Genomic DNA, 25,749 nt, shown 5'->3' with positions numbered 1-25,749 from the left:
ACAGTTAGAAACAGATCTTATTTCAGCACATCTATGAAAAGGAACATCAGAGAAAGTAATTTATGTCTGCTTATCCAAATTAATGATCATTTTGACCACTATTTGCCATCAGCAGATAGGTGAGCATATTTCTCCCACAGTTCAGTCAGCTCAGAGGATTATGTTTTAATTCACTGATTAGAAGGGTAAATAGAGAGAACAATGACTGAAGATCCAGCTCAAAAACCCAACTTATTTAAGTGCTACTGAAGAGAATTGTATTGAACTCTAATCTGTGAAATACTGTGCTTCCTCTCTGGGTATTTAGCACAGACAGCCCCCCAGCAACACATTAGACACCTGTAGCACTAAAACAAATGTTTTATTCCTGAACGTGGTCAGTCTGCCAACCTTGAAGTCCATGTTTACTTCAGGATTGGCTTCATTCTGCCTAGAAATATTGCCTTCCCTAGAACCCCTCAGAGTAGCCAGGGGACATCTCCAAGCTGCAAGATGACAAAATTTAATCCCTGGTCATAGCAGGTGAGAGCGATTTGACAGGGCATTCCCAGGTGACCCACAGTGTATATGCAGGGAGGCTCAAATCAAGCACACAGCTTGGCTGAGAAGCAGCATTCATAAATATTTATCACCAGCCGCTGCTGGCTCCCCTGGTTTAATGCTGTCTGGTAGCGTACAGATTGCAGAGTGGAAGAGTCTCCTCTTCTTATCCAGGAATTGCAGCCATACAGGTACTACATGTGTAGAGCAAGCTCTTAATTGTATCTCATCATATCCTCTATGGTCTACATAACTAAGGCTTAATGTTGCTTAAAATACATGCACACCTATCTAGATTTCTTCAAGTAAAGAGAATGCTGTCCATAAAAATCAGTTCAAACAGGAAGAAATTTCCTATTTTCCACTCATACAAATAAAAGACCCCTTAAGATTATTTTGGAAATTCTGGAAAAGTAATTAGTTTTACTGCAAAGATATCTATTCTATGCTAAAAAGTGACCCCTCCTGTATTATTTGCAACATCTACATGCTAGTAAACCGTGTTCTTGTTCAATTAGGTATCAGGCATTTATGAACAAACACATACAAGTAAGAGAGCAGCAGGTAAATACCATGCCTGTAAGACAGTGATACGCAGGCACTGACTATGGCACATCACTTCAAGGCACTGCAGAGGACACGGACTAATGCTGGCCCGTGGTGGGCACTTACCTGCCAGCTCAGGCCAGCTCTTCTCCTGCTGTGCTGGCGGTACTGTCAGCACAGCATCTGCCACATGAAGAACAGCAAGGGACACCTATCCCTACTGCAGTGCAGGAATAGAGAAAGCTTCATCATTTGCTGTGGATGCAGCCAGAGTGGAATTTAATTTGGCACAATAAACTGGTGCCAAGGACTACTCACATTACGCACTGGCACAAAATAATTGAAGCTGAACTGATTTTTATTTGTAGAGGATTATGACTAAAGAGGTCAACAGCCTCAACCTGTAGTTGCTCAACAGAAGTTAAAAGGGAGCAGGCAACATGTACCATCAAGGAAATGGGGCATTGATAGCTATCTCCTCATGCAAACTGCTTTGATCATCTTCGAAAACTGAAGGCCAAAACCATCTGAGACTTCTCAGAGCTGGATCTTTGAAGATACTTTTATTATTCTGTCAGAAACAGTTGGCATACAAATCTGACTTCAGGCAATAGTGCGCAAATCCTTTCTCATCTGGTTCATTTGTGTATGTGAAGTTGGGGTTATTCTCGAGTATTTTTTGTTGTTTCAGAGGAATTTTATAGTCTAAGGAAGTCTCTTCAATGGGAAAACACAGCAACAAACCAGATTCGCATGTCATGAACGTCACTTAAAAATGAAAATATCTGGCTATAACAGGAGGACTGACTTGCTCTAGATTTTTGCAAAGCTTTCTTGGGGACCACAGCTGTAACTGGCAGCGCCATATTTGCATAGAACTCATTCTACTTCAGTCACAATTGGATGTACCACTGATCACTTACACAAGTGCGACAAATTAACAGGCATAAAAAAATCCATTTTGTTTTGCCTCCCTAGTGCAGCCACTCACTGACTGCATAATGTCTTCATCAACAGCAGTTAGTTTTTCACAGACTCTGAAAGTATGGCCTAACAGTAAAAAAAAAAAACACTTTTCTTAAATTCAGGTTTATATATATATATATATATGTATATATATTTAAAGGAGTGGAACCTCCTATCTGGCTTTCTTCATCTAGGACCTTCTGCACCAGGGGTATCAAAGATGTATGTATCATGGGAAACAGTTACTGTGTTGGAATGTGGTCTTGATTTAGCCTTTATTTTAGAAGTGAGACTTGGGTAAATATTAGAAAATAAAAATAAATAATGAACACAACAACTTTAGCCTCATAGGGAATGGTACAACGCACAGGATTTTTCTGTCAATAAAAAAGAATTTAATCATACCAACTAAATAATGTAAAAGGAGAATGAGGTAAATGAGAAACAATTTTGCTCTTTGAATAGGGAATGTTAAAACAACATAGACATACTACAACATTTTATGGCTGTCCCTGTGACACATAATACTGCTGATCGACCGCAGCTTCCCCTCCCATTGCTAGATTCCTGGAAAATGGAGACACATGTAGAGTGGGATATTCCCAGTGTAGACACTGTAATGAATATGGGCACAAGAAATATAACACTGTTCAATATTTTTGTTTCCCCTTCAATCAAAGACAAAAGTGTTTCTTTCCAAACACTGTGGGTTTTTTGCTTCCTGTAGAGATATCATGTTTCAAAAATATTTGATTATCCTGTCAAGAATACTAAAATATAAAAAAAAAAAGATGTGCAGAGTGGAAATAGAGTAAAAGTGAAAAAAAGTGGTTTTCAGGCATATAAATTATTTTGCTTCAGTAGCAGAAGAGTCATGAATATGAATAGTGCTGAATTCTAGAAAAACAATTTGTCATTATTAAAATTAGTGCTTTGTCAACACAAAAAACTCACTTCCAGCTTGCTTTTTGGGCTGCTGCACAACCAGCTGCATTAAGGCCTCAAGTGTTCTGGGATTCATTATCAGTGAATGGGTCTCTGAATCATAAGGTACCAGACAAGTCTGTCATCCATAACAGAAGACTGTTCAAGATGTGAAATATATTAAACACCTGAAACAGAAAGAGGTATTTCTGTGGTCAGTCTAGCATAAAGCTGCTTGGTATTAGTAAATGAACACTTGACAGTTTTGCATTTCTTAGCCATGACATCCCATTTACACATTAAGAAACACAACATGCTGCCATCTAGATCCAGTTATTAGAGGCTGCTCTTGGAGCAACTGTGCAACAGCATTTTCTGAGCACAATGGAAAAAGATGGAACAGCAAAATCCATTTTTCTGAGAGACATTCATGCAAGAGAGGAGCAGAGAAGAACAGGAAAGACACTACCACATTTCTACAAGAACAGGATGCTGCACCATGTATTTCCCAGTGTCTTGGGTTTGCACAAGGTTGAGCTACACTCCTGCTTTACTTTGTATGTGTTAATTAGTCCCTTCTTGCAAATGTTTTTTAAGAGGTGCAGAAGTGAGGAAAAAAGTGGTTAAAGACAGTGAACAAGCTCCTCTCAGAGAAGCAGGATTCACACGTAAGACTTATCTCTGTTCCTGGTCTGTTCCAGCAATGGGGAAAGGCCAAAGGATGAGCAGAAGGAAAGGACCTAAAAGGGAACAATGATCCTATTTAATTATTGAAGGCTGAGTGAGGTAGAGCAAATGTATACATAACTTTTATAACTGATTTTTCAACTGCAAGTTCTAGATCGATGGAAAGGCGCAAGTTCAAATATCAACATATATGGGCCAATATTTGATTCCTAGTATCACATACTGGGTCATCTTAGTGATCCTTCAGACTGGCCAGGTACACCAGTGAGCTTAGTTGGGTTACACTTCAGCTGAAAGCTGGAGCTCTAACAGTCCTTTTTCCAGGAATTTCTGTTCTGGAATGTAGCCATATGGTATTCTCAAGGAGAAGCCAGAAGCTTTGCGCGAATTTCATAATTGTTTCAATTCACTAGGATAAATGGCAAGGACATAGGTGGCTATGGAGCATAGGCTCCTGGGATCATAGATCAAACAGCCTTGCTTAGTATCAGCTCCTGTACAAACACACACAACTGTAGATTTCCCTCAGGCTGGAGGGATTCCCACACACAAAGACAAATATGATTTCCAGTCTTAGAGGAGACCAGCATTCTAGTGCTCTCCAGAGACAGGTAGCTAACCTTTGTCCAAAAATGAGTGCTTTTAGTTAAGACTGTATTGAATTTGGCAGTTATAGGAGGAAATAAACCTCTATTCTGCACTAATAGGTACACGGGGCTATGGATCTGGAGAAAGTGCACTAACTCTGAGTAGAGAAGGCAGTTTAAGCAGATCCAGCATTGTTTATATTCCAATAATTTTGAAGCAAGCTTTTTATTTTCCTCTACTAAGATAACCTAGATTTCATTTAATGTATATGTTGCAAGCATGCAAGTACAAATATTACATATAGAAAATTCCATGTATATCTATAATTTCTGGATATAACTGATTCTAAAAAGTCCTGGAAGAAAGAACTAGATAGCAAAATTGTGTGACGACCCTGTCATTAGTTTACAGACAATCTCATAGCACAGAGACCAATTGCCAAAGCTGATGAGATACTACATCAGAACAAACTACAGCATCACTTGAGCACTGCTGTCCTGCAGAGTGACTGGGCTGGCCCCAGTGGGGGAACAAACTGACACACAGTTGACATCACTTCCCATAACATGTTTGCTATAGGCTGTGTAGTGACCGCAAAGGGTTTTACTCAGTATCTTTCTGCACATTTGTGTAACACAGATTGCTTATGCTAGTTTAACCTCAAGACTAATGCAAAGCAGACAGAGCCCTGTCCCCAGCCTCAGGAACCTGAAAGAATTTATTGCCTCTGTAGCGCACTGTTGCACAGAACGGGATCCTAACTCCCTCCTGAAAGTATTATCCCACCTGGTGAAGTGCTGCCTGCCTGTGTTCTTTTTGTCACAGAAAGTATAAAAGCAAAGCTCCTTCTCTTTTATTTGCCTATTTTGCATAGAGCACTGCAAGAGGGGACAGTCGCTGATTTTCACTGGTCTCCTCACTCTTGCCCCTAAGCCTGGTTCTGAAGCCCTTTTGGGCACACCAAAAGAGCCCAGTAAAGAAGTGCACTGGCACTGTGCAGCCCAGCACCACCCTCAAGGCCCACCACAGCAGCACTGTGCTAGCTCAGCACATTTCTAGACTACTGCATTTTCTATGGATTGAGGCATCAGCATGAAAACTGACTTTTGTGTCCCTCCATGCTGTAAACATGAACAGTTAATACCCATCTCCTTTTGTCTCAACTGATTCAGAGACAGATAGCAAAGAATTAGCTGTGGTTTTATCCCATCTATTATGCACCACACTTGGGGGATTTTCACTTTAAAAAAATAAAAAATAAAAAAAAAATCAATGGAATAAAAGAAGTCAAGAGAGATGTCCCAGATCTTTTGACTCCATAAAGAGTGATCAATTGGAACCTTTGTATTGGGCTGCAGCTTAATGAAACTCTGAAAATAAGCTAATATACATCTCCTATAAGTACCTTTTAACATTAAGAAAACCTCATTCTAATTCAAGTGTAAAGAAAGCAAAAAGAGCAAGTAGATCTACTTGCATACTTTATTTGCTGCAGTAATATTACATTGCTGCAACAATATTAAATGTCATTGACAGACCCTCTAGTACTTATAAAAAACACTCCTGAGACAAGATAATATTCTCTATCAACATTTCCTGTGTTTTCCACCATTTTAAAACTGGGTTGCAGGAAGCATTTGTCATATCGCAAAGAAGCTGAACTCTAAATTTAAAAGGATATGTTTGTATTGGTATTTCTGGGGGAGTGATGGAGAAGGTCAGTAGACTGCAAGCCCAAAGAAGATTCATGGCCTTCCTTCTGTTTCTGGGGTACCACATATGGACCTGCCCAAAGTCTAGGGCAATTTCAGTGTTCACTCCAGTTAAGTCAAGCCCACAGAACACAGACCTTGCACAGCTGACAATCTTTGCTCAAGAGAGGCTCAGTACAGAATGAAAGTGAGGAACAAATTACCTTTTGTGGAATAAAGTGAGCACAGGGTAAACACACTGCAGATGGGCCGTAAGGGACACTTTGTCCTAAGCTCCATCCATCTTCACCTTATAGAAGAATGAAAAGCCTTGTCAATAATTTAACAAACTAATGGCCATGATTTTAAGCATTGTGGGCTAATGCTCAAAGCACCATGTTGGCAGAGCAAGATGGTTTAAGTGGAAAGCATGTGGTTTTGCATTCCATGGTTATTTTGAAAGTCAGGACACAGTATTTTTATCAGCAGCCCTTTCTTCTGCTAGAACAAAACCCTGGGACTGCACACCAGCAAAAAAAAATGACCTACATTGTGTGTGCAACATTACCACTTTGATGTCATTTCTTGATAACAGCATAATTAAATTGCACTGTCATTGCGCATCCTATCTTAGGCCAATTTACTGAGTAGAAGAGTCAAGTAACAACACTCAGTCTGATAGTATCTTCATAAAACTGAAAAATTACCATCTACAGAGAAATGAGGCCTTTGCAGCTGCAAAACTGAGTTTAATCACCCCATGTAAAGAAAATACTGGGAAATATATTCTTCATGTTATTCTTACAAATTATCTTAATCCCTCTGAAAGAAATTATAAGATCTACAGAGCAGCGGACACATACAGGAGAACCAGAGTAAGGCTGACAAAAAGGCAGCCTTATTGGCTTTAAGGAGAAAACAATGACAGTGATATTTAGCTGAGATACCATCATTCACAAAGGCTTGAAATCTTTACATTTCAGAACTTACCTACTTCCAGCTATGCCAATTTAAACAAATTAGCCAACCTTCATTCATAGGAGACACCATATTAGTCAGAATTTCAGGTTAATTCCATAAATAGCAGCCCTGAAATTAAGCTTTGCCTACATGTCTGAAGAGCTGCGAGCTGTCTCCCTCAGATGTTCCGAAGTGCTGGGGATTCATAACCGAGGGCTCACATTTGCCAGCACCTTCCAGACACCTGCCCAGGGATGAGGAACAGCAAAGTAAACTTAAAGCATGCAATAAACAGTTTCTATGTTGCTTGTAAAAAGAACTCAAAACATAATATTGACAAAAATATCTCCAAGAGCAACTCCTGAATGCTACTCCATGGGGAGCTCTTGAGCAATACATCCCTTCAGATAAGGGATTTTAAAGAAATAGTGCACACATGAGAAGTTTGGAGATGTGACCCTCACAGAGAAGACAGGAAGTGCAACTAGTTTAACATTTTTATTGCCTTTTGGTTTGGGGTGTGTACAGGGTTTAGCAAACCTCTTGGAGCCCCTGTGCCCACCTTTCCATCCAGATGCCGCTATCTCCTGATACCCTGTAACTGAAAAGTTTCTCTTGCCTCCCAGATCAGCATCTTCATGACCCATTTATCTAATTATGGGAACGATCGCCTGGGCTTATACACCTTTGTCAACCTGGCCAACTTTGTTAAAAGCTCAACTAACCTGAACCTGCAGACACTGCCCCCCGTTCAGCTGGCTCAGAAGTACTTTGAGCTCTTTCCAGAGCAGACAGACCCTCTTTGGCAGGTAATATCACATCTTCTTCCTCCTCCAATTACAAGCCATTTGTTGAAATAAGAATCTTTTCCTATAAAAAATATAATAATCCCCCTTCATGTTCAGGTACATTATTTCTTCCTGCATGCTACCTTAGATTATTTACGTATCCTTGAGACACCACTGCTTTTGACCAGAAATGGATTAGCTTCCACTCCCCCTAACTCAGGCATGGTAAAAGCCCCTAATTGCCACTTATGTGTGAGAAAGCTTCCCTTCCCATCCTCCCTGTTTGTAGTTCTGCTGATGCATTGCCTTGTGTTCACTAATTGTGTGGCACTACCCATAAGATGCTCTCAACCAGCCAGGTGTAAGAGATGCAGAGTCATTGGAACCCTCAATGGGAAATCACTAACATTGGATCACTGTAGCTACCAGGAGGGTTTCCTACCACCTGAAACCCCTTCAGTGGAACAGCAAGGAAAAGGGAGAGCCAGAGGGGTCAGCAGCAAACACAGAATGGGCAGTTCTGTTTAAGAATGAAGAGGGTTTCTGTATAGACTATATGTTTCAAATGCGATGTTTGTAACCTCCTTCAGCACTGTAATTACCTAATCATTGTTACAGAAGTCTGGCTCTTATTCAGAATATGATATGCCAAGCTGTGCTTTCAACTATGTAGGTATAAATCCAGAGTGACACCAGGGAGATCTGGGCAGTTATTCTGGGCTTATCCTAGCAAAAAGGAACAGAAATTTTCCCTGTTATTTTTGGTCCAGATGCAAAAGAAGTCTAAATCTATAATATTTCCACTGGCATCAGTGGAACAGCAATTCAAATCAGTTAATAATTTTCTCCATTTTATTTTGTTAACTTTATTCACTAGCAGAAAGTATCTTCTATTACCAGCCAATACTATGCAAAAACAGTATGCATGTGATAACTGCTTTAAGAAGTAGTCAATCCTAACTTTTTCTGTGGCATGCTTTGTTCACACATTTTTATTTTGCATTCATAGGTAGTAGAAAGATAAGGAGATGAATAATATCCCACATTTCTATTTTGTTCTTCCTTTTGGGTGTTTATGTAAATTATAATTGGCACTAAGTTCCATATATCTGAAACCATTTTGTCACCTAAGAAAGTAATGCCTTGAAGCTATTCAGACGTTTCCATTTTAACCTCAAATGAATACTTGATTAAATCAATTTTTTAATGTTTTTTTCTTATTTTCTTTTTTTCTAATGAGTGAACTTAATCCTCAGTCATGCAAAACCATTACATACACATTGATTTTTACTCAAAGAGACCACCTAGGTGCCTAAAAACTCTGAGTTTATGAAATGAGCCCAGCTAATGGAGAGAAGGAAATGCAGTAGTCTCACAGGGTGTGGATTTTGACACCAATCCTTCCAGGATTTGCACAACTGTGTAGCCTTACTGAGTTCTCTGGGACCCCTGGAAGGACTGGTCCTGGAAGATACCTGAGAGTTTGATCCCTGTGTACCTGAATGCTCAGTACCAGATCAATATCTGCCACAAGTAAACTCTTATGAGGAAATACGGGATTTTACTACTTAGTGTAAGGCTCTGGCATTACTGCCTAACACTTCCCACCTGCAAAGACTTGCAAATATTTAGGATACCCCAGCATGATGTACACAACTGCCTTTTCTTCTTCAGAACCCATGTGATGATAAACGACATAAGGATATTTGGTCAAGAGACAAAACTTGTGACCACCTACCCAAATTTCTGGTGATAGGACCCCAGAAAACAGGTAAGAAGTAATGAATTTGTAACCGAAGCTGGCCACCCAGTTTTGCACCTGTGTATTTGTGTTCTGTAAATTGAAACCAACTCCCTGCCTTAGGAAGGGTTCACTTCCAATCCCTGTGGAATTCGGACAGTAACTCCTTCGCTGCCAACAGAGAGGGACAACTGTTTGTATAGTAAAATTGCACTCACTTGACATAACAAAATGCTGCTGTCAGGCTGCCTTGTGTTAGGATTGCTATTAAGTTCTTTGACAAATTATTTCAACATTGTTTAAGAACCTGACAATAAATGTACTTAACACCCTGCAGACCTCTGAGGGTCTCAGGGCATTATTTAAATTAAGCCACCAATTCCTTTCCCAAGATAGTGATTACTGTTGTGGACATACTACACAAAGAGGATGCTGAGGCCGGGAAATAATCGACTAATCCAAGATCATACAGAAATACTGTGACAGTGACAGAGACAGCAGGTTTTAATCCATAGTCCAATGACAGCTTGCATAGCATGAAAACATCGAAGTGCAATTTTAAAGAGACATTCTCCAAAATTTTGTTTACCACCATATAACATTTCCAGTTGTTTTTCTCAAACAAATAATGAATAAGTACTGTTACTGGGATTTGAAAGCATACTTACCACATACAGGCTTAATAGCATTGAAACAGAATTTTTATTCCTCAGTAGCAGACCCCCAGAACAAATGCACAGAGGGCAAAAAGACAGTTCTGGGAGCAACAAAAACATAGTCCCACAGTTAATGCTTTTGAGAAGTTTTGTGCAACATGAATAGTTTGAAAACAAAGATGTGCAGGCCTAATTGCCTCAGAGGTTTAAATACAGAGTCAAGCAAGCAATGCCTTCAGCAGCAATATCAGGCTTGTATCACACAGCAGAATTCAGGGTTTGGAAATGACAAAAGCTCAAAAAGCAGAAGAGTCTGCACGTATCCCACATCCCTCTGAAAGCCCCTTGTGCTTACACAGGCTTTTCATCAACAGGCAACTTCCTTATAAAAGGTAATCTAATTTTCCTGTATATCTCAGCATGCATTGATTTAAAGTACTTTCTTGAATGAATAAGGTCAAAGGTGGAGATTTTTTTACTATTTCCTAATGGCATCTCTTTTTGTTGTTGTAGGAACAACAGCCCTTTATTTATTTCTTCTGATGCATCCTTCCATTATCAGCAATCTTCCTAGTCCAAAAACTTTTGAAGAAGTTCAGTTCTTCAATGGAAACAACTATCACAAGGGAATTGACTGGTAAGAAGAATAACAAAAAAAGAAGCATCCATTATTAATACATGGTAAACCATAATGGAACAATTACAGAAGCATGTATGACATCAACATAATTACTGGATGAATTTGTTATGCTTGACATTATCAAACAAAAAGAAACTAATTTGTAATGATGGGACATTTAATCAAGTCCTTAATTTTTTTTAGATATCACAGTCACAATTTTCTTATTTTTTCATCAATGAACACAATAGACATCTCAGTTATGATGGCTGTCCTCATGCTGAATAGAAACTCTCTTTTCATAACTGTTTCTATACTGAATTATACTCTTTTTTCAAAAGTGGCTTTTCATGAAGTAACATTTGATTTGTCTCTTCTTGAGAAAAAAACAAGTGTAGAGCATTTCATATGGTATTCCTATCACACTTTTAAATATTGCTTTTACTATTTATTTCTAAGAAAAGCATTTGTGTAAGGCTTTCTCAGCAGTTCTCATCCTTGTGTGAAAGCCTAAATGTAAGATAAATGTCACACTCCACAGGTTAATCTGGAGTGGTTTCCTTGCTGGCATACGGCATGGACAGTGTGTGGAGTGAACAGGCCTGACTGATGTAAGCAGGCTGTGCGGCAGCCACAGCACCAGCTGCTCAGGTCAAGGTGGCACAAACAATAAGGGGAAAGAGAAAGAAATGCTTGGTGTTTGTTGTTCCATACTACATAAAGAGCAAGTTCACCATGGCCATCCTACATTACATGTGTAATACATGTGGCGAAGAAGGAGTGGTGGTGGGGCAGGGGGGTTTCTCTCCTCTGCAGCCCCGTGTAACACGTAGACGAAGAGGCCAGCCTTGGCCAGCCTCTTGGAGACTCCTTCTGCCAGGCATCACCAAAACTGGCCTGCAGGTTCCAAAGTCAGTGGGGTCCTGGGCAGAGGGTGAGCCCTGCCTACTTTGTTTCTATAGAAGGACAAAAAACAGTGAGTCCCACCAAAACTGGAAGCCCCAGGGTGCTCAGTGAAATCAAAGGGACCCGAAAATACCTCCAGAGAAATTTCACCTTTTGTTTCATTTGAATTTTTCACCCTTTCAGTTGAACCTTCTCTTCTACTTTTAATTCTAATCAGTTTTAAGTGGAAAAGACTATTCAAAGCCAAAATTCAAATTTTACATTCTGAAAATGTCTAAAAGGAAAGATTTGCTGGCTCCAAAATGAAGTATTTTAACAAGGTTAAAAATTAAATGGTTGACATTTTGAAGCTTTTCCCATTTTCTTCTGCAGCTAAATCAAACCCATTCCAAACTGATGAACTTCTTAGCAAAAATCCCATCCATCAAAGGAAAAACCTAACTACCTGACTTCATGGAAGCTTTGGCTATTACCAATACCATGTAAGAGCCAAGATGTGTTCCCCCTATTCCAGTTCTGGAATGAGCTGAGAAATTCAACTTTGCTTCTTGAGCATTATGCCTGAAAACCCACCTTTTCACCTACAAGGAAATGGGAAGCAGAGAGATATGACCCTTTTGTCATTTTTGCTAATTCTAATGAGTTCCTTCACCTCCCAGGTACATGGATTTCTTCCCCATTCCTTCCAACACCACTGACCTTGTCTTCGAGAAAAGTGCCAACTATTTCCATTCTGAGGATGCCCCTAAGCGAGCTGCTTCCCTCATCCCCAAGGCCAAGATCATCACCATCCTCATCGACCCATCTGATCGGGCATATTCTTGGTACCAGGTACACACCTTGCCTTTGAGAAATCAGCAGCAGGGGATGATGGCCAACATTTGTGGGAATTTGAGCAACCCCTTGAGCAAGAATTAGGGTTACCTAATTTGAACTCTGTAGAAGTGGAAGGATGCTGAGTGCCAGCTTTTGCAGTTGGCATCTGTGACACTGGTGTCATAAATGATGAAACTTCTCAGCACAGAGCTGCCACCAGCTGTAAACAAACAGTTTAATCTCAATTACAACTGACACCGCATCGAGGAAAAGCAGTGTGCCTCGCCCAAGGGAATACACGGGAGAAATGAGCATAGACTAGCTAGAAAATCAGAGCTTTTCTCTTGATGCTGAGAATCTGGTACATCATCCCATCCTCCAGCATGTAAGCCAAGCTACGTGGGGTGGTGTGCATATGTATGCAGTGCCTCCTAAAGTTTCCATGGAGTTAAAAAGGGCTGTGCCTGGAGAACAGGGTTTTTTTTCCCTTTCCTTGGAAAAAAAAAGAAAGCCTGTTGTTTTTCTGAGGAAACTCTAGGAAGCACTTTATCTTTTACCAAGTGTCCTTGATTTGCCAAATTGATTCAGAGAAAACTCCAGGAACAAGCTTGCCAACAAAGTTTTCAAGCTGACAAGCAGGTATTCTTTATTGCGGTGCCGGGAGACACAGGGGATAGCTCCTCCTAACGTGTGTCTCCCCATTGCCACACAAACCATCCTTTTATAGCCACTGGGCATACATACATATTCATGAGGCTACGTATGGATTACATCATTTTCCAGGAAGTTCCCCGCATGCATACAGAATTGTGGTGGTGGTCTCTGAGGGTCGTTTACTTCCTCCAACAATCTTCATCACTTCTGGCAGCCTTTGAAGCATGCACAGTAGATGCTCATACCAGTTTAATTGGTTCGTTAGCACCAGAAACATAATAATCCTCCTATCCTCCTACTTATCAGTTAGTTTAACTGTAGCCCATCCTGGACACCAGAGGCTCCCAGATACTCCTTATCCTGCGTCCTGTTCTTCTAGACTGTTTTTTTCTTAAAACTATGTCAACTGCAACGATTTATCTTGTGAGAATTCTCAGTATGTTCTCTAGCTGCACTCTATTTTTTTTCTATGTATCATGCGCCTCAGTAATTTTCCATTGCTACTGTTACAAAGCCTTCAAACTTAACATTACCTAAAACTAATTCTAAAGATTTCTATATTCCATTTTGTGCCCCCCCCCCCCCCCCTTTGTCTCAAGGTTCAGCTGTGTTTTTGACTTTCAGCCTGGGAACAAAAAACAGCTATGTTCTTAATTGTTGCTGCTCAGTAATGTTTACTCTGACAAAGGACTTTCTCAGTCTCATGCTCTGCCAGGGAGGAGGGGAAGTCGGGAGGAAGCAGAGACAGGACATCTGATCCAAACTAGCCCAAGGGATATTCCATACCACAGCACGTCATGCCCAGTATATAAACTGGGGGAGTTACCTGGAAGGGCTAAATCGCTGCTCGGGTTGGGCTGGGTATCGGTCAGCAGGTGGTGAGCAGTTGTATTCTCTTCCCTTGTTATTTCACTTATCATTATCATTATTGGTGGTAGCAGTAGTGATTTTGTGTTATACCTTAGTTACTGGGCTGTTCTTATCTCAACCCATGGGAGTTACATTCTTTTGATTTTCCTCCCCATCCCTCCAGGAGGAGGGAGGGGAAAGAAGTGGGGGGAGTGAGTGAGCAGCTGTGTGGTTCTAAGTTACCGGCTGGGCTTAAACCACAATACCAAGCCTATGTCTTTGCATAAGAAAGTCTACTCTACTTAAAAAACATATTTGTAAAATATGGTGTAATCATACAGATAAAGGGCATATTGAAAGCAGAGTTAAAACAGACACGAATTACTAATGTTGCAATCAGCATAAAATACGCCATTTCTGATACTGGTGTTATGATTTCTGCAAGGAATAAAACATGGTCTAGGGCTGCAGTCTGCACCATTTTTAATAGCTCACTTGCACCTTTACAATTGTCAATGTGCAAGATGCAAAGCAGTAAAAAATTGTGTATATTTTGGCAAAATTTGGCTTCTCAACTCCCCTCGCACTGTGCCAGCACAGCCCTCCCAACAGATCTTGGGAGGCTCATGGCTTCATCCTCAGCATCCTTGTGATACCTGCCTAATATCTCCCATTAGCACCAGCGATCCCATGAGGACCCTACTGCCTTGAAATTCAATTTTTATGAAGTCATTACATCCAGCCAGTGGGCGTCCTCAGAGATAAGGACCCTCCAGAAGAGATGCCTGACACCCGGCTGGTATGCTGTCCATATTGAACGATGGTTAACTCATTACCCTGCTTCACAGGTAATTTTCAACCTGTTGTTTAACCAAGCTTATCAAAGTCCCAAAAATGAGCATGGCCTCATCACTAGAGGTGCTGGGATAGTTCCCACTGCAACTCTGAGCTGATAGGAAATGCAGCTCTAACACGACCAGGCTATTTCGCAGAAGTGTGTTGATTTTTCTGTTTTCTGATGGAAAAGATGCAATGGGAAAATGCTACGAACTGCGGCCACATGGGCCTGTTGGGGGACTTTGGGGATTCATTCCAGCATCAGCCAAGGTTAACAAGGCTTCTGGGTCCCAAGAAACAAGCAGCTGCAGCATGAGACATTGTGGGAAGTTTTGACAAATTCATTTAGAAAATGGCAGGACTTTAGAAATTTCATTCCACTTCCCACTCACTCCCTTTCATAAAAAAATCCACATTTGTTTCATCCTGATCTGGAATTAGCCTTTCTCAGTGTTAGAGCAGCAATACATTCTTTTGCCCCCATCTTCCTTCAGGCGTCTTACTGAACTTTTATAATCTTTCCCATGAAAAAATATATGTAAACACATAGACCTAAAGAATATTCCCATTACTAAAAATATTGTTTACAGATATATAAACCTAAAGCAAAATTTTAGTACTACAAAATATATACATGGGCACTCTTGACCCATGGATGTTGTCCACAGCTCAGTTCATAAGTCTACCTACTGTAAGAAGAAATTGTAAAAGGGTGTTTAATGAGCAAGTATAATGAACAAATATCTCCAGAGATTACCTTATGTGGGACAGAATTTTGCTGAAAGGAGGTGGAACTGAGTGTTGCCTGTTTAGTCAGGGACCTGAAAATCCAGAAAGAAAATAGAAGCTTTGTCTTTTTGCAATCCTCCCTTTTTCTATTATACAGTCTCAGCTGTACTACAAATAGGAGAAGCAGGCCAATCTCACTTCCAGGAGAAAGGAGAAAGTACTTTCTTCTTTCATCTCTGGCCTTTCTACTCCTTCATAACAGGGAAGCAGTACTGCCTAGAGCAGCAAAGGCTGTCCCCAGGCAGTATGACCCTAGGAACAAACAGGGTATGTCTCCTCATCTCCAGCACAAACCAACTTCTTCCTCTGAAGGAGAAGGGGCTGTTCTGATGAACTTGGAGCATGCAAAAGATGCCAAACATCCCATGCCCTGTTACCTGTGCTCCTTCTTTGCCCTCATCCTGCTGCTGTCCCTCTCATGAAGATTTTTCTCCTTCTCTTCCAATGAAGAGTGACTGCAGCCCTCTTATTAAACATTCAGGGGCACACTGACATCTTCCTTGTAAAACTGGTAACCACTCATGTTTCATGGTTACAGTGATTAATTTTACAAGATGCACAACAAAATGCACTCATTCTCAATAAAATGCACAAAGTGAGAGAGCACTCACAGTGCTTACTAATGGGCCTCAGTAATGTGCATTCTCTTGGCCTGTGCACTCAAAAACTTAATAATTCATAATAAGCCTTCAAAGTAAATATAAACTACATCTGCCTGAAATAGTTCTTAGTAATACTGCTTGGTACTCCATGACACTTTTGATACCCTGTCTGAACATTTGCTTATGGAGGTCAATGTACCTTTATGCCACACTCTTCTTTAATTAGAAACAAAACAAAAAAAACCCTTTGCTAACAATTTTGCAAACCTGCATGACTGAGAGGCTGGTGGCAAATTTTAAATAAATTGCCACAATATCACTTTTGAACATGAAATTCAGTAGCTTCTGAACATTTTACTCTAAGATATACATGAGCTTTCTGCTACTTACCTTCCATGCCAGATTTCCTAAAGGCACAATATAAATCTCAATCATAATTTTACATTCCTTCTTTGTCTCTTTTTCTCAGAATTTTCTGAGAGTCAGCATTGGCTTGTGAGCTTTAACTGTTGCGTTTGAACAATGTGTGCACAGGGATATAAAGTGCCCACCTATACAAATTCAACAGAATAAAGTATATCTAAAAGGAAGTTCATCTGTAATTAAACTGTACAGAGTCACATGCTAATTTAACCCCATGCTGTTAGCCTTAGTATTGGTTCTAAATAACTAGCATTTTTACCTCTACAGTTGCTTATTATTGATGGACAGCAGCTAAGAAGTGACCCAGCTACTGTGATGGATGAAGTGCAGAAGTTTCTTGGAGTCTCTCCTCATTATAATTACTCTGAAGCTCTAATGTGAGTCTGTTCCTTTACTCTCTGGCTTACGGGATCATGCTGTACATCCCCACTTGATCATTAATTATAATTAATAAAAAAAAAATCCATAACAACACTAATTTTGCAAAGCTTGGGGTTGTCTAACACCCCTCCAGTTTTCCCTTAACTTGCAGGTATATAACACATTACAGAATTGATGACTGCATACATTCCCATTCCCACATGCAAACTCTACTTTGCACAACATCCAGAACAAATACCTACACGATCTGTTGTATCAGATGCAGAATGAACATACAGCTTTATGTAAAAACACATCTGCTAAGTTTGAGTGTCCGACCTGAGGCACTCAGTGCTTGTTTGCTATGGGTATCTGATTTGCTTTCATCACTGGACCATTTAAAATGTACCTTCTGCTGCAGTGAGCTGTGCACGTAAGAACTCAGCACACGTTTGTACATCAGACTGTTGAACGTTATGCTAGTCTCCAGAACCTGAAGACCACCTAGGGTCAGGTGTGAATAATTTGGCTAAAAGGTTGTTACCATATTCTTGTTGGAGTCTAATGACAGACACTGGGTTAGAATTGCCCAGTAAGAGAAGATTTGTTTGGTCATATAGTTTCTTGATAATTTCCTTTTAACATGGACCAAATTTATAATTTCCTAATCCCATTTTCATATATGGAAAGCCCTTTGATTGACTTCCCACAGCCTTTGGTTCAGATCTAGCAAAGGCAGCTATGATGAGCCCGATCACATTTCTCACCCTCATTACCTGGAGGGTGAAGTTTTCCCCATGCAAGGGGATCAATGGCCTGTGTGGTGCTCTGACTCTTCTCAGTTCCCCACAGGAAGGCAGAGTCTCTGCAGGGGCGGGAGGTGGGCTGAATTACTTTCTCCCCTCTTAAGCTGGCAGAAAATTGTAAGTAGCTTTTGTACTGAGCCTCTACACAGGAGGAGCATCATCCCATTACAGCCCAAAGTGCTGGGCTCAGAGAGCCCTGGAACATCTATGTGCTGAGAAGCCTGGCACTGCAGTAGGGGATTTTGCCAAGTCAGTGTGCAAGCAGAAAGCATGAGCCTGCATGTGGGGTGGGAAATAGCAAAGCCTGTACCTTACCTTCCCTGATGGCTGGTACCAGGAAAAGTGAGGGGAAAAGGAGATCACAGGCTTTCCAGCAACCCCACACAGCCCCCTCTCTGCTCATGATTGCTTAATGTTTCTTTCACCAGGAGGGTTCTGGTTTTTCATACAACAGGTTTAAAGAGAGAGTTGAGTGCTTGCTGGTCTTTGGGCCTTAAGAATGTTGCTGTGCCAAAATCTTTTTCTAAAGGAAAAATTTTAGATTTGACAATGTAATTTTTTAAGTCATTGTTTTCCAATGTAGCTGAAATAGAGGAGGAGTTTGAGTACACAGCTGAACTACTGATCTTTGAATAACTGCTGCCACACATCTGCAGTGCCTTCTGCTTGGGTTTTTAAATACACACCCACATACATATATCCTCTTTTCTGTAACTAAATTAAAGCCAGCAGAGTCAGACACCAGGAACAAACTTCGGCCTCCTATTTGTTTGGACAGGAAAAATGGATTGTAAACACATCTATAAAATTATGCAATCACTTTTTAGAGGCAACAAGAATGCAAATGTGCTGTGGGAGTACACACTTCTGTACAGATTTAGGATTTAATTGAAAAATGTACTGAACAATGTAGTCACTTTATGGTAGGACTGCCAAAGTAAAAAAGATTGCATAGGATCGCTCCTTGTCATTACTGACTAATAACTGTACACCACAGATTTTTAAAGTTGTCACAAAGAAGCCTGAGGACCCAGACCTGCAAACACTAGGGAGCAACAAGTTCATCACCCTGAGTAATTATGTGAACGTCTTATAGGAGAGTAAAACCAAAACCAGGCAGAAGGAAAGTACTAATCAGAGACAGCGGAAGAAGACATCAGAGGGGAGACAGACGAAGGGCTCAGGCATCTGGAGAGAATTGCACATCATGTCAGGTTAGCAAGAGCCACATCTGAGATGGGCAACTAGGTCATTGCTTCTTACACACACTGCTAAAGAGGACCTAGATTCAGACTAGATACAAGGAAGACATTCTTTACAATGAGGGTGGTAAGACACTGGCACAGGTTTCCCAGAGAGGTGGTAGGTGCCCCATCCCTGGAAGTGTTCAAGGTCAGGTTGGGTGGAGCTTTGAGCAACCTGGTCTAGTGGAAGGTGTCCCTGGCTCATAGCAGTGAGGCTGGAACGAGATGCCATTTAAATGTCCCTTCTAATCCATCTGTGATTCTGTGATTCCATGACCTGAGAGATCAGAGTAGTGAAAAAAAATGAGGAAAATCAACTAATGTTTCAAGGCTTTCACATGCAATGCCATCAGTCGACGCTAGGGTAACTCACAAAGCGCTAGGAGAGGGAAACTAGTCAGTTGTCTGCATGAAGTTCCCACTATGGCACTGAAGAGATGTTTCCCACCTCTCCCCCACCCAACTCGTTTTCACAGGGAGTGATTGATAGCTTAAAATTTTAAGTGCCTGAACTTTATGAACAGAAACCTAGGACAAAATGCCTTTTCCTCTAGCCTGGCTCCTCACACCATGCTCTGGCCACAGAGGCAGCTCAACATCCATAAGCCTCACAGAGGAGATTTCCCTCGTTTTCTCTCCTGTGAAGAACAGGAAGGAAAGGAAAAGGCAGGATTAGAGGAATGTGTTTAAAAAAATGTTTTCTCTTGGAGCACTGCAACATTTTGTCAGAGGATACCAGAAGGATCCTCATGGTGGCATTGTTTATCTCTGCCCCCAATAGGCACCCACCCTGCCTCTAGCATCAGGTATTGACTTCCCAAGAGGCGGGGTGAGAGTAAAGGTGTCCCGGTTCAGCCCTGCACCTCCCACAGCCTCGCTCTGTAGGGGAGGAAAAAGTAACCAGGCCTGGAGGAGAGGCTTCTGCTGGCTGCTTTAAAGAGCTCACTTGTAACATTACCCTTAAAACTATCACTATTTTCAAATAAATACTTCCATTGTGCCCAATTATCTTTTCACGGTTTTGAGAGTTTCACAATGCCTGAACGCCTTGATTGAATTCAGCCCTAGCTGTCTTACCCTCTTTTCCCCTACCCAAATCCATTCAATATGTTTCTTCTGAGGCAGAAATATTGTTTGGGGCACAGTTTTGCAGTTTTCCTTTCCCAGCACACTATATTGCTGCTTCTTTTGGGAAATTAGTGCAAGCCAGCACAAGTACTTCACCATACAACGAGCAGATGGAAAAGGCCAAAGCAGAAATGAATTTATCACTGATATAACTATTTAACCAATGATTTATTTATTTTTAATTGATACAGCTACTGAAGGAATTTAGGAAATAAGGCCTGCCATAAAGAGCTGGGCAAGAAAATGCGCAGAAGGTTCACCCTTCTCCAGAAATCAGTTCACTTACATACAGTGGCAAATTGCAGGTGCACCCATGTTGTACGGCTAGACCTAGGGCAACAAGATAGTCTGTAACCCATTAACAACCTGTTCCAGCCAATTCTACTTCATCCTTTTCAAACATCTGCTGAATAGCAGAAATCCAAACCTTGCCAATGTTTTATGCATGCTGCAAGTCCCGCAGCAATAAATTCAATACTTAACACTGCGTGTTGTTCATTCCTTAGTGAGTATGTGCTTTAAAGTCTTAATCTAAAATTCCTGTGAATTTTAGACATAGAAATCAAATTGTGTATTTCAGATAAGACTGCTAAGATAGTGTTTATGCTCTAATGCCATCTTTGGAATGAAAATTACATTTAGATCTAAAGATACGGAACCACCAGCTTCTCAGGTGCAGTTAAATTATTACCAATCAAACCACAGTTCTTTCAGTAGACCTGAACACTGCTTACTTCACTCAAAAATCAACATAAAACCTACCAATATTATATTTCTCATCATGTGGTAGTCACACAGTAATTACTTTTCTCTACAAGTAGACTGAGGGACTGAGCCCATGCCTGTGGAAGCCAGCAAATAGATGCTTGCCCTTTTTAACCCCTCTCACCTTGACAGTGCCAACCAGTGACAGCATCAGCTCCAGCTGAAGGATGGACAGCTGTCCTTTAGCACAGCTGGTGATGTCCTGAGAATACAGCACATCTAATTCCAGCGAAAGAGCTGATTAATTTTTTTCAGCAAAAAGTTCTTTCAAGTGTCAGTTGATCAAAACATTACCATCCCACAGGGATACATGGAGCAGTTTGACACTAATAAAATCTCTGACCAAAACCAGACAACAAAATATGAGTCACAGTCTGGACTGGGGCTGTGTAAGATCCTTGAGACTGAGGCTCAGGACTTTGACTGGCATCCTACAGATCAACACTTAAAACTTGTACCCTACATGCTGGACAAGAAGAATAATAACTAGCTAAACAAGCTAGTGTAGGTAAAGCACAATGTGAAAAACCTCTGACCTTGAGCCACTTCTAAACAAAATTTGTGGAAAAAAAAAATAAATTCCTGGAGCTTTCACAAGACAGGAAAGCCGTTTCCCACTCTGTCCTCAGTATTTCTGTCATCTAGAGAGATGTGGGCAGCAACACTTGCTGGCTAACACTGATGTCTCAGTAGTTGGACGATTATTCTGTAGTGAGGTCTTTAAAAAATATAATCCTCTACAGGTTTGACCCTCAGAAAGGCTTTTGGTGCCAGTTATTGGAAGGAGGGAAAACAAAGTGCCTGGGAAAAAGCAAAGGTCGGAAATACCCACCAATGGACCAAGAGGTAAGGGCTTTCCAGAGATTCAAGTTAACATGTTTGAATATTGACCTTCTGTTTGACTCCAAAACTAGCCACACTGAGCCCCTTGCTGGGAGCAGTGCATATCTCCTGGGTGGGTTTCCTTCCTTGACTGTTGTTTCTTTTTCTTTTTTCCCCATCCTTCTCAGTCTCGAGAATTTCTGTCGAGCTACTACAGAGACCACAACGTGGAGTTGTCCAAGCTGTTGCACAGGCTGGGGCAACCCCTGCCCTCCTGGCTGAGACAGGAGCTGCAGAAGGTCAGGTAGCACACAAGGGCAAGGGACCCAAATAAGGACGATTTTCTTCACCGTCAAACCCCTTGCTTCTCCAACTCACTTGTGATCATCAGTAGAGGACCTCATGAATAACACTCCACTAAAAAAAAAAACAAAATCCACAGAAGATTAATACCCACCCCACCCACTGACAGTACTGACAGATACAAGCATCGGACCCCTTTTGTCAGCTTTTGACAGATATGCAAATGCTGACAGATACAAGCATCGACCCCTTTTGTCAGCTTCCAGGAAATAATAGAGAGCTACATGGCATTATTCTTTATCGAGACCAGGATTTGTGCATAGCTTAGTCCCTCTATACACCAGGAAGTACCAGAAACTGTGTGTAGGATGGATTGACTTCAGCGTACATGACAAACTGCAGTCTGTCAGGACCTGAGCAAAGGATGGGAACATCTCCCACTGGACCGTGAGGTTGGTCATCCTCTGGGATTTTTCTGTGTTTGCTTCTGCTGGGTTTAATCCCAACCCTGCAAATTTTCCTATCATTTTATAGGGGGATATTCAGCAGTTTGCAGTTGGGATTCCTAATGGTCCTGCCATATGTAGAGTCAATACACCATCATTGCTTTCTCTACAGCAAAAGGTGGGCTAAATTCTCACCTAACCTGCTTCCCTGGGATTCCATTAATAACTGATGACAGTCTGTGTTCTTTCTTCCGTTGATCTGGGATTTTTTCCCCCTTTCACAAGAAGATATATCCCTATTTACTGGAGTTGTATCGGTGGTTGAGGTGCAAAGCAGCAAGGGGATGTCCTCCCAGATCTCAGTGAACTCCATTGCCTGCCTGTTGGACAGGGCTGCTTTGCCACCCAGAGGTTTTTCATCACACGTGTTGGCTTCCTACAGCAGACGTGACAAAGCTCCAAGACGTGAGATCATATCAAATGTTTTGTTGCAATGCCAAGGGACTACTCAAAACACTCCAAAACCTTTTAAAGTCTAAGCAGGGCATGCAACCAGTGTACTGACAATAATCTGATACCAACGATTTTTTTGTATCTGGAAAGCTGTGGGTTTTCTCCGAAGCTTTCAAAGTAAGCAATTAGGTTAGCCAGCTAGTGTCTCGGTCTGCAAGCTATTATAGAAAACAAACTTTAATGACCAAAGTATATGTTAAGGTTTTGAAAAAAACTACAGTCTGTTGAAGAACAACTGCCTTCTACAGACTTTAATGGCACTGAAAGGACAAGCATATCCACTACATATATATCACATATATGATGCCTAATTTTTATGTCTACATATTTACCTACAGTATCTCTCGATCAGACATATGCTTATACATATCTGCATTTTGTGCCGATGAAAGGGTGGTTTACCAGAAATACAGTATTAAGAACTGTGCTTTTTCACCAGATATGTGTGGGCAAGGTTAACAAGACTGGGCACAAACTTGCTGGGAAATTTAAGTCAAGGGAACAAATACCATTTAGACATTTTAGCATTGTAACACTTTTTCACAAGAATACCAAAGCTGCCAAAGCTTTGCTACATGTTCTTTATGCAGCACAAAACAGAGCAGGTTTTAGTTTTCAGACTTCCCTGTCTTCCTAGGCATAAGCCGTTTCAGGTGCTGCAGAGGCTTTGCGCTTTCTCCTCTGCATGAACATGACCCCTAACTCCTAACTCAGGAGACAGAACTGGACTTGGGGTTGCACCATCAATTCAGCCTAGTGAAAGCTAGCCTCAGGGAGCACAAATCAGTGGAAATCACAGGCTGTCATATTCAAGAGCATGTAAATTAATCAATTCCTGCTTCAAACCAGTTGATACATGTAGATATCCAACTTAACTTTACCAAATCCCTAAATCATGAGACTGTCCACCAAGATCATGACACTTTTTTGCTCTGGATTGGCAAGTCTATTGCTTCCCACAGCTATCCTGCTGCCACCCATCACACTCACAGCTTGACAGTGGCACCTCCTTCCTCCCACAGTGTTTCCTCTCACCCGGCCTCTCTCACTTTCCTCCACCACTGCCCACCTCAGCATGCCTGCCTGCTTCCTCCCTTCACACTATTCCAGTCCCTTTCTCAGTCCCAGCACAGCCTTGGTCCAGGTTTCTCTCCCATGTGAGGAGCTGGCACTGCCCTCCTTGGTCCATGGAGGAGGGGCTGAGGTGCAACCAGCACCAAGAACATACACAAACACACAGGAAAGCCTCAAAGACAGTCTTTCCTTTTAAATACTGATACGGGATTTATCTCACATCATTGAGACATCTACTTTATTTTATAGGTGATGAAGGGAAATAGCACTTCTAGGGCACCATTCATCTCATCACAAAGCAGGCTTCTTAAATGAGTAAAATTAATCTTGCTTCTTTCTCTCTATTAATTGAAAAAGGACAATAGACAACTCATTCGGAGGAAGAGCTCAGCTCTGTAAGTCTAAAACTAGGTGATCTGAAAAGAAGATGGTATTTGATCTCACAAATGAAGATGGGAGGGAGCTGTGAGGGTCTGAGGAAAGGTTTTGATTTTTATTTCCTGAAGTAATTTTTCTAGTTCCTATATTTTGAGCAGGAGAACAGCTGGGGCAAACCAAGAGTCAAATAAAAGGAACCTTGCGGGGAAGGGGAGGGGGCTTGGGCTGGCTTTTCTTTTTCTATTATTATTTTTACTGGGGAGGGTGGGGTGCCAGTTACATACTTTGTTGCAAATTCACACTCTTCACTTAGCACTGATAATGCCAGAGGTGACTAGTCTGATGAGAGTTTTTGATAAGTAAAGCTTGGTCAGAGAAGAATAGCTAAATCAACCATTTGATAACATTTTAGCTGCTAAAATGCTTTAGAAATGGCTCATTATTAATTAAAAGATGACTTCATAACTTCTGGATTAAAATCTAAATAAACATGAAATTGGTTTCAGAAGTTTTTCAAGGAAATGAGACAAACACCATAAAATGTGGGAAATTACTTCTTGTTCTTGGCTTTTCATTTAAAAGAAAAAATAATTAAGTGTTTCCATCTCTCAGCTCTGTAATAGCATCATGTCCTCAGAATACACTTGATATTTCTATACCACATTGTTATTTTTTCAGTTTGAATGGGCACCACTTTTCCGAGAGATCTCATGCTCCATTGAAAACCAACATTTGAATTGAGTTCATTATGTGTCATATAAAGATGAAATAACAGTATTTCAAAGTTTCATTTCTTCCACTTGTAATAGAACCCATCAACACAGAATTTCTCTGTACCACTGTCTTATAGAGGAGCCTTTGTGAACTCCCTATAAATGATCTCGTTTTCTTTCATGCCTTTCATATTGCTGACCACGTAATTGCTGGGATTCTTAAAGACCAGAAAAACAAATGCAATAAAAATGAAACAGTTATTCATGGCAGGGGGCCTGTTGCTAGGAAAGATAATGCTGGCCCTTCTTTGCTATTCATAAGCCACAGGATTTGTCTCCACAATATCTCCATGAGATGCAGGCTGTAAATCAATGAGTTTTACTTCGAGGAGGGCTGCAGCTGCAGTTTGCTCCCATTCCCCTGGAAATACAGGTTCCTGAAGAGGTTTGCAGGCACCTTCCCACACTGAGGATCTGATCTACTGCCTGTGCAGATTGGTGGGAGTCTATTAATTCCAGCAAACCACAGTGTCCTGGGTTCAGTAGTGGCAGTCATTGTTTCTCCTTCTTAGTAGCTGGTGCAGTGCTGTGTTTTTCACTTTCAGCCTGGGAACA

At 41.0% G+C, this 25,749-nt stretch overlaps 1 protein-coding gene and 1 long non-coding RNA gene across 5 annotated transcripts in view; one reads left to right on the top strand and one right to left on the bottom strand.

Moving 5' to 3' along the window:
• The window catches only part of NDST4 (N-deacetylase and N-sulfotransferase 4), a 107,276-nt gene that overhangs the window by 79,959 nt on the left and 1,568 nt on the right, over positions 1-25,749 (top strand). The window contains exons 7-15 of one of the 3 annotated variants that reach the window (XR_009965244.1): positions 7,529-7,711; positions 9,365-9,461; positions 10,601-10,724; positions 12,272-12,443; positions 14,609-14,779; positions 16,850-16,963; positions 18,850-18,962; positions 21,629-21,731; positions 21,896-21,914. Coding sequence is in view for 1 of the 3 variants with exons in the window: in XM_062620882.1 (XP_062476866.1) it covers positions 7,529-7,711; positions 9,365-9,461; positions 10,601-10,724; positions 12,272-12,443; positions 14,609-14,779; positions 16,850-16,959; positions 21,629-21,731; positions 21,896-22,011 (1,076 nt within the window). In the remaining 2 variants the exon portion in view is untranslated. Of the gene's footprint in view, positions 1-7,528; positions 7,712-9,364; positions 9,462-10,600; positions 10,725-12,271; positions 12,444-14,608; positions 14,780-16,849; positions 16,964-18,849; positions 18,963-21,628; positions 21,732-21,895; positions 22,463-25,749 lie in introns of those variants that run through there. The other 2 variants (XR_009965243.1, XM_062620882.1) reach the window with 2 other exon arrangements.
• LOC134164772 (uncharacterized) lies at positions 7,627-12,644 on the bottom strand. 2 transcript variants are annotated; one of them, XR_009965254.1, is made up of 3 exons: positions 12,537-12,644; positions 10,100-10,188; positions 7,627-7,772 (listed from the first exon to the last, which is right to left on the bottom strand). It is a non-coding gene; the product is annotated as an uncharacterized LOC134164772 (long non-coding RNA). The 2 variants fall into 2 exon arrangements; XR_009965253.1 differs by lacking the exon at positions 12,537-12,644 and having other exon boundaries at positions 10,100-10,698.

The sequence above is a fragment of the Pezoporus occidentalis genome, unplaced genomic scaffold, assembly GCF_034315485.1.
Source record: "Pezoporus occidentalis ecotype Australia unplaced genomic scaffold, CSIRO_AGI_Poc_V1 ctg224, whole genome shotgun sequence".
Lineage (NCBI taxonomy): Eukaryota > Metazoa > Chordata > Aves > Psittaciformes > Psittacidae > Pezoporus > Pezoporus occidentalis.
The sequence above is the reverse complement of the archived record's forward strand: the minus strand, read 5'-3'. Positions and strand labels throughout refer to the sequence as shown.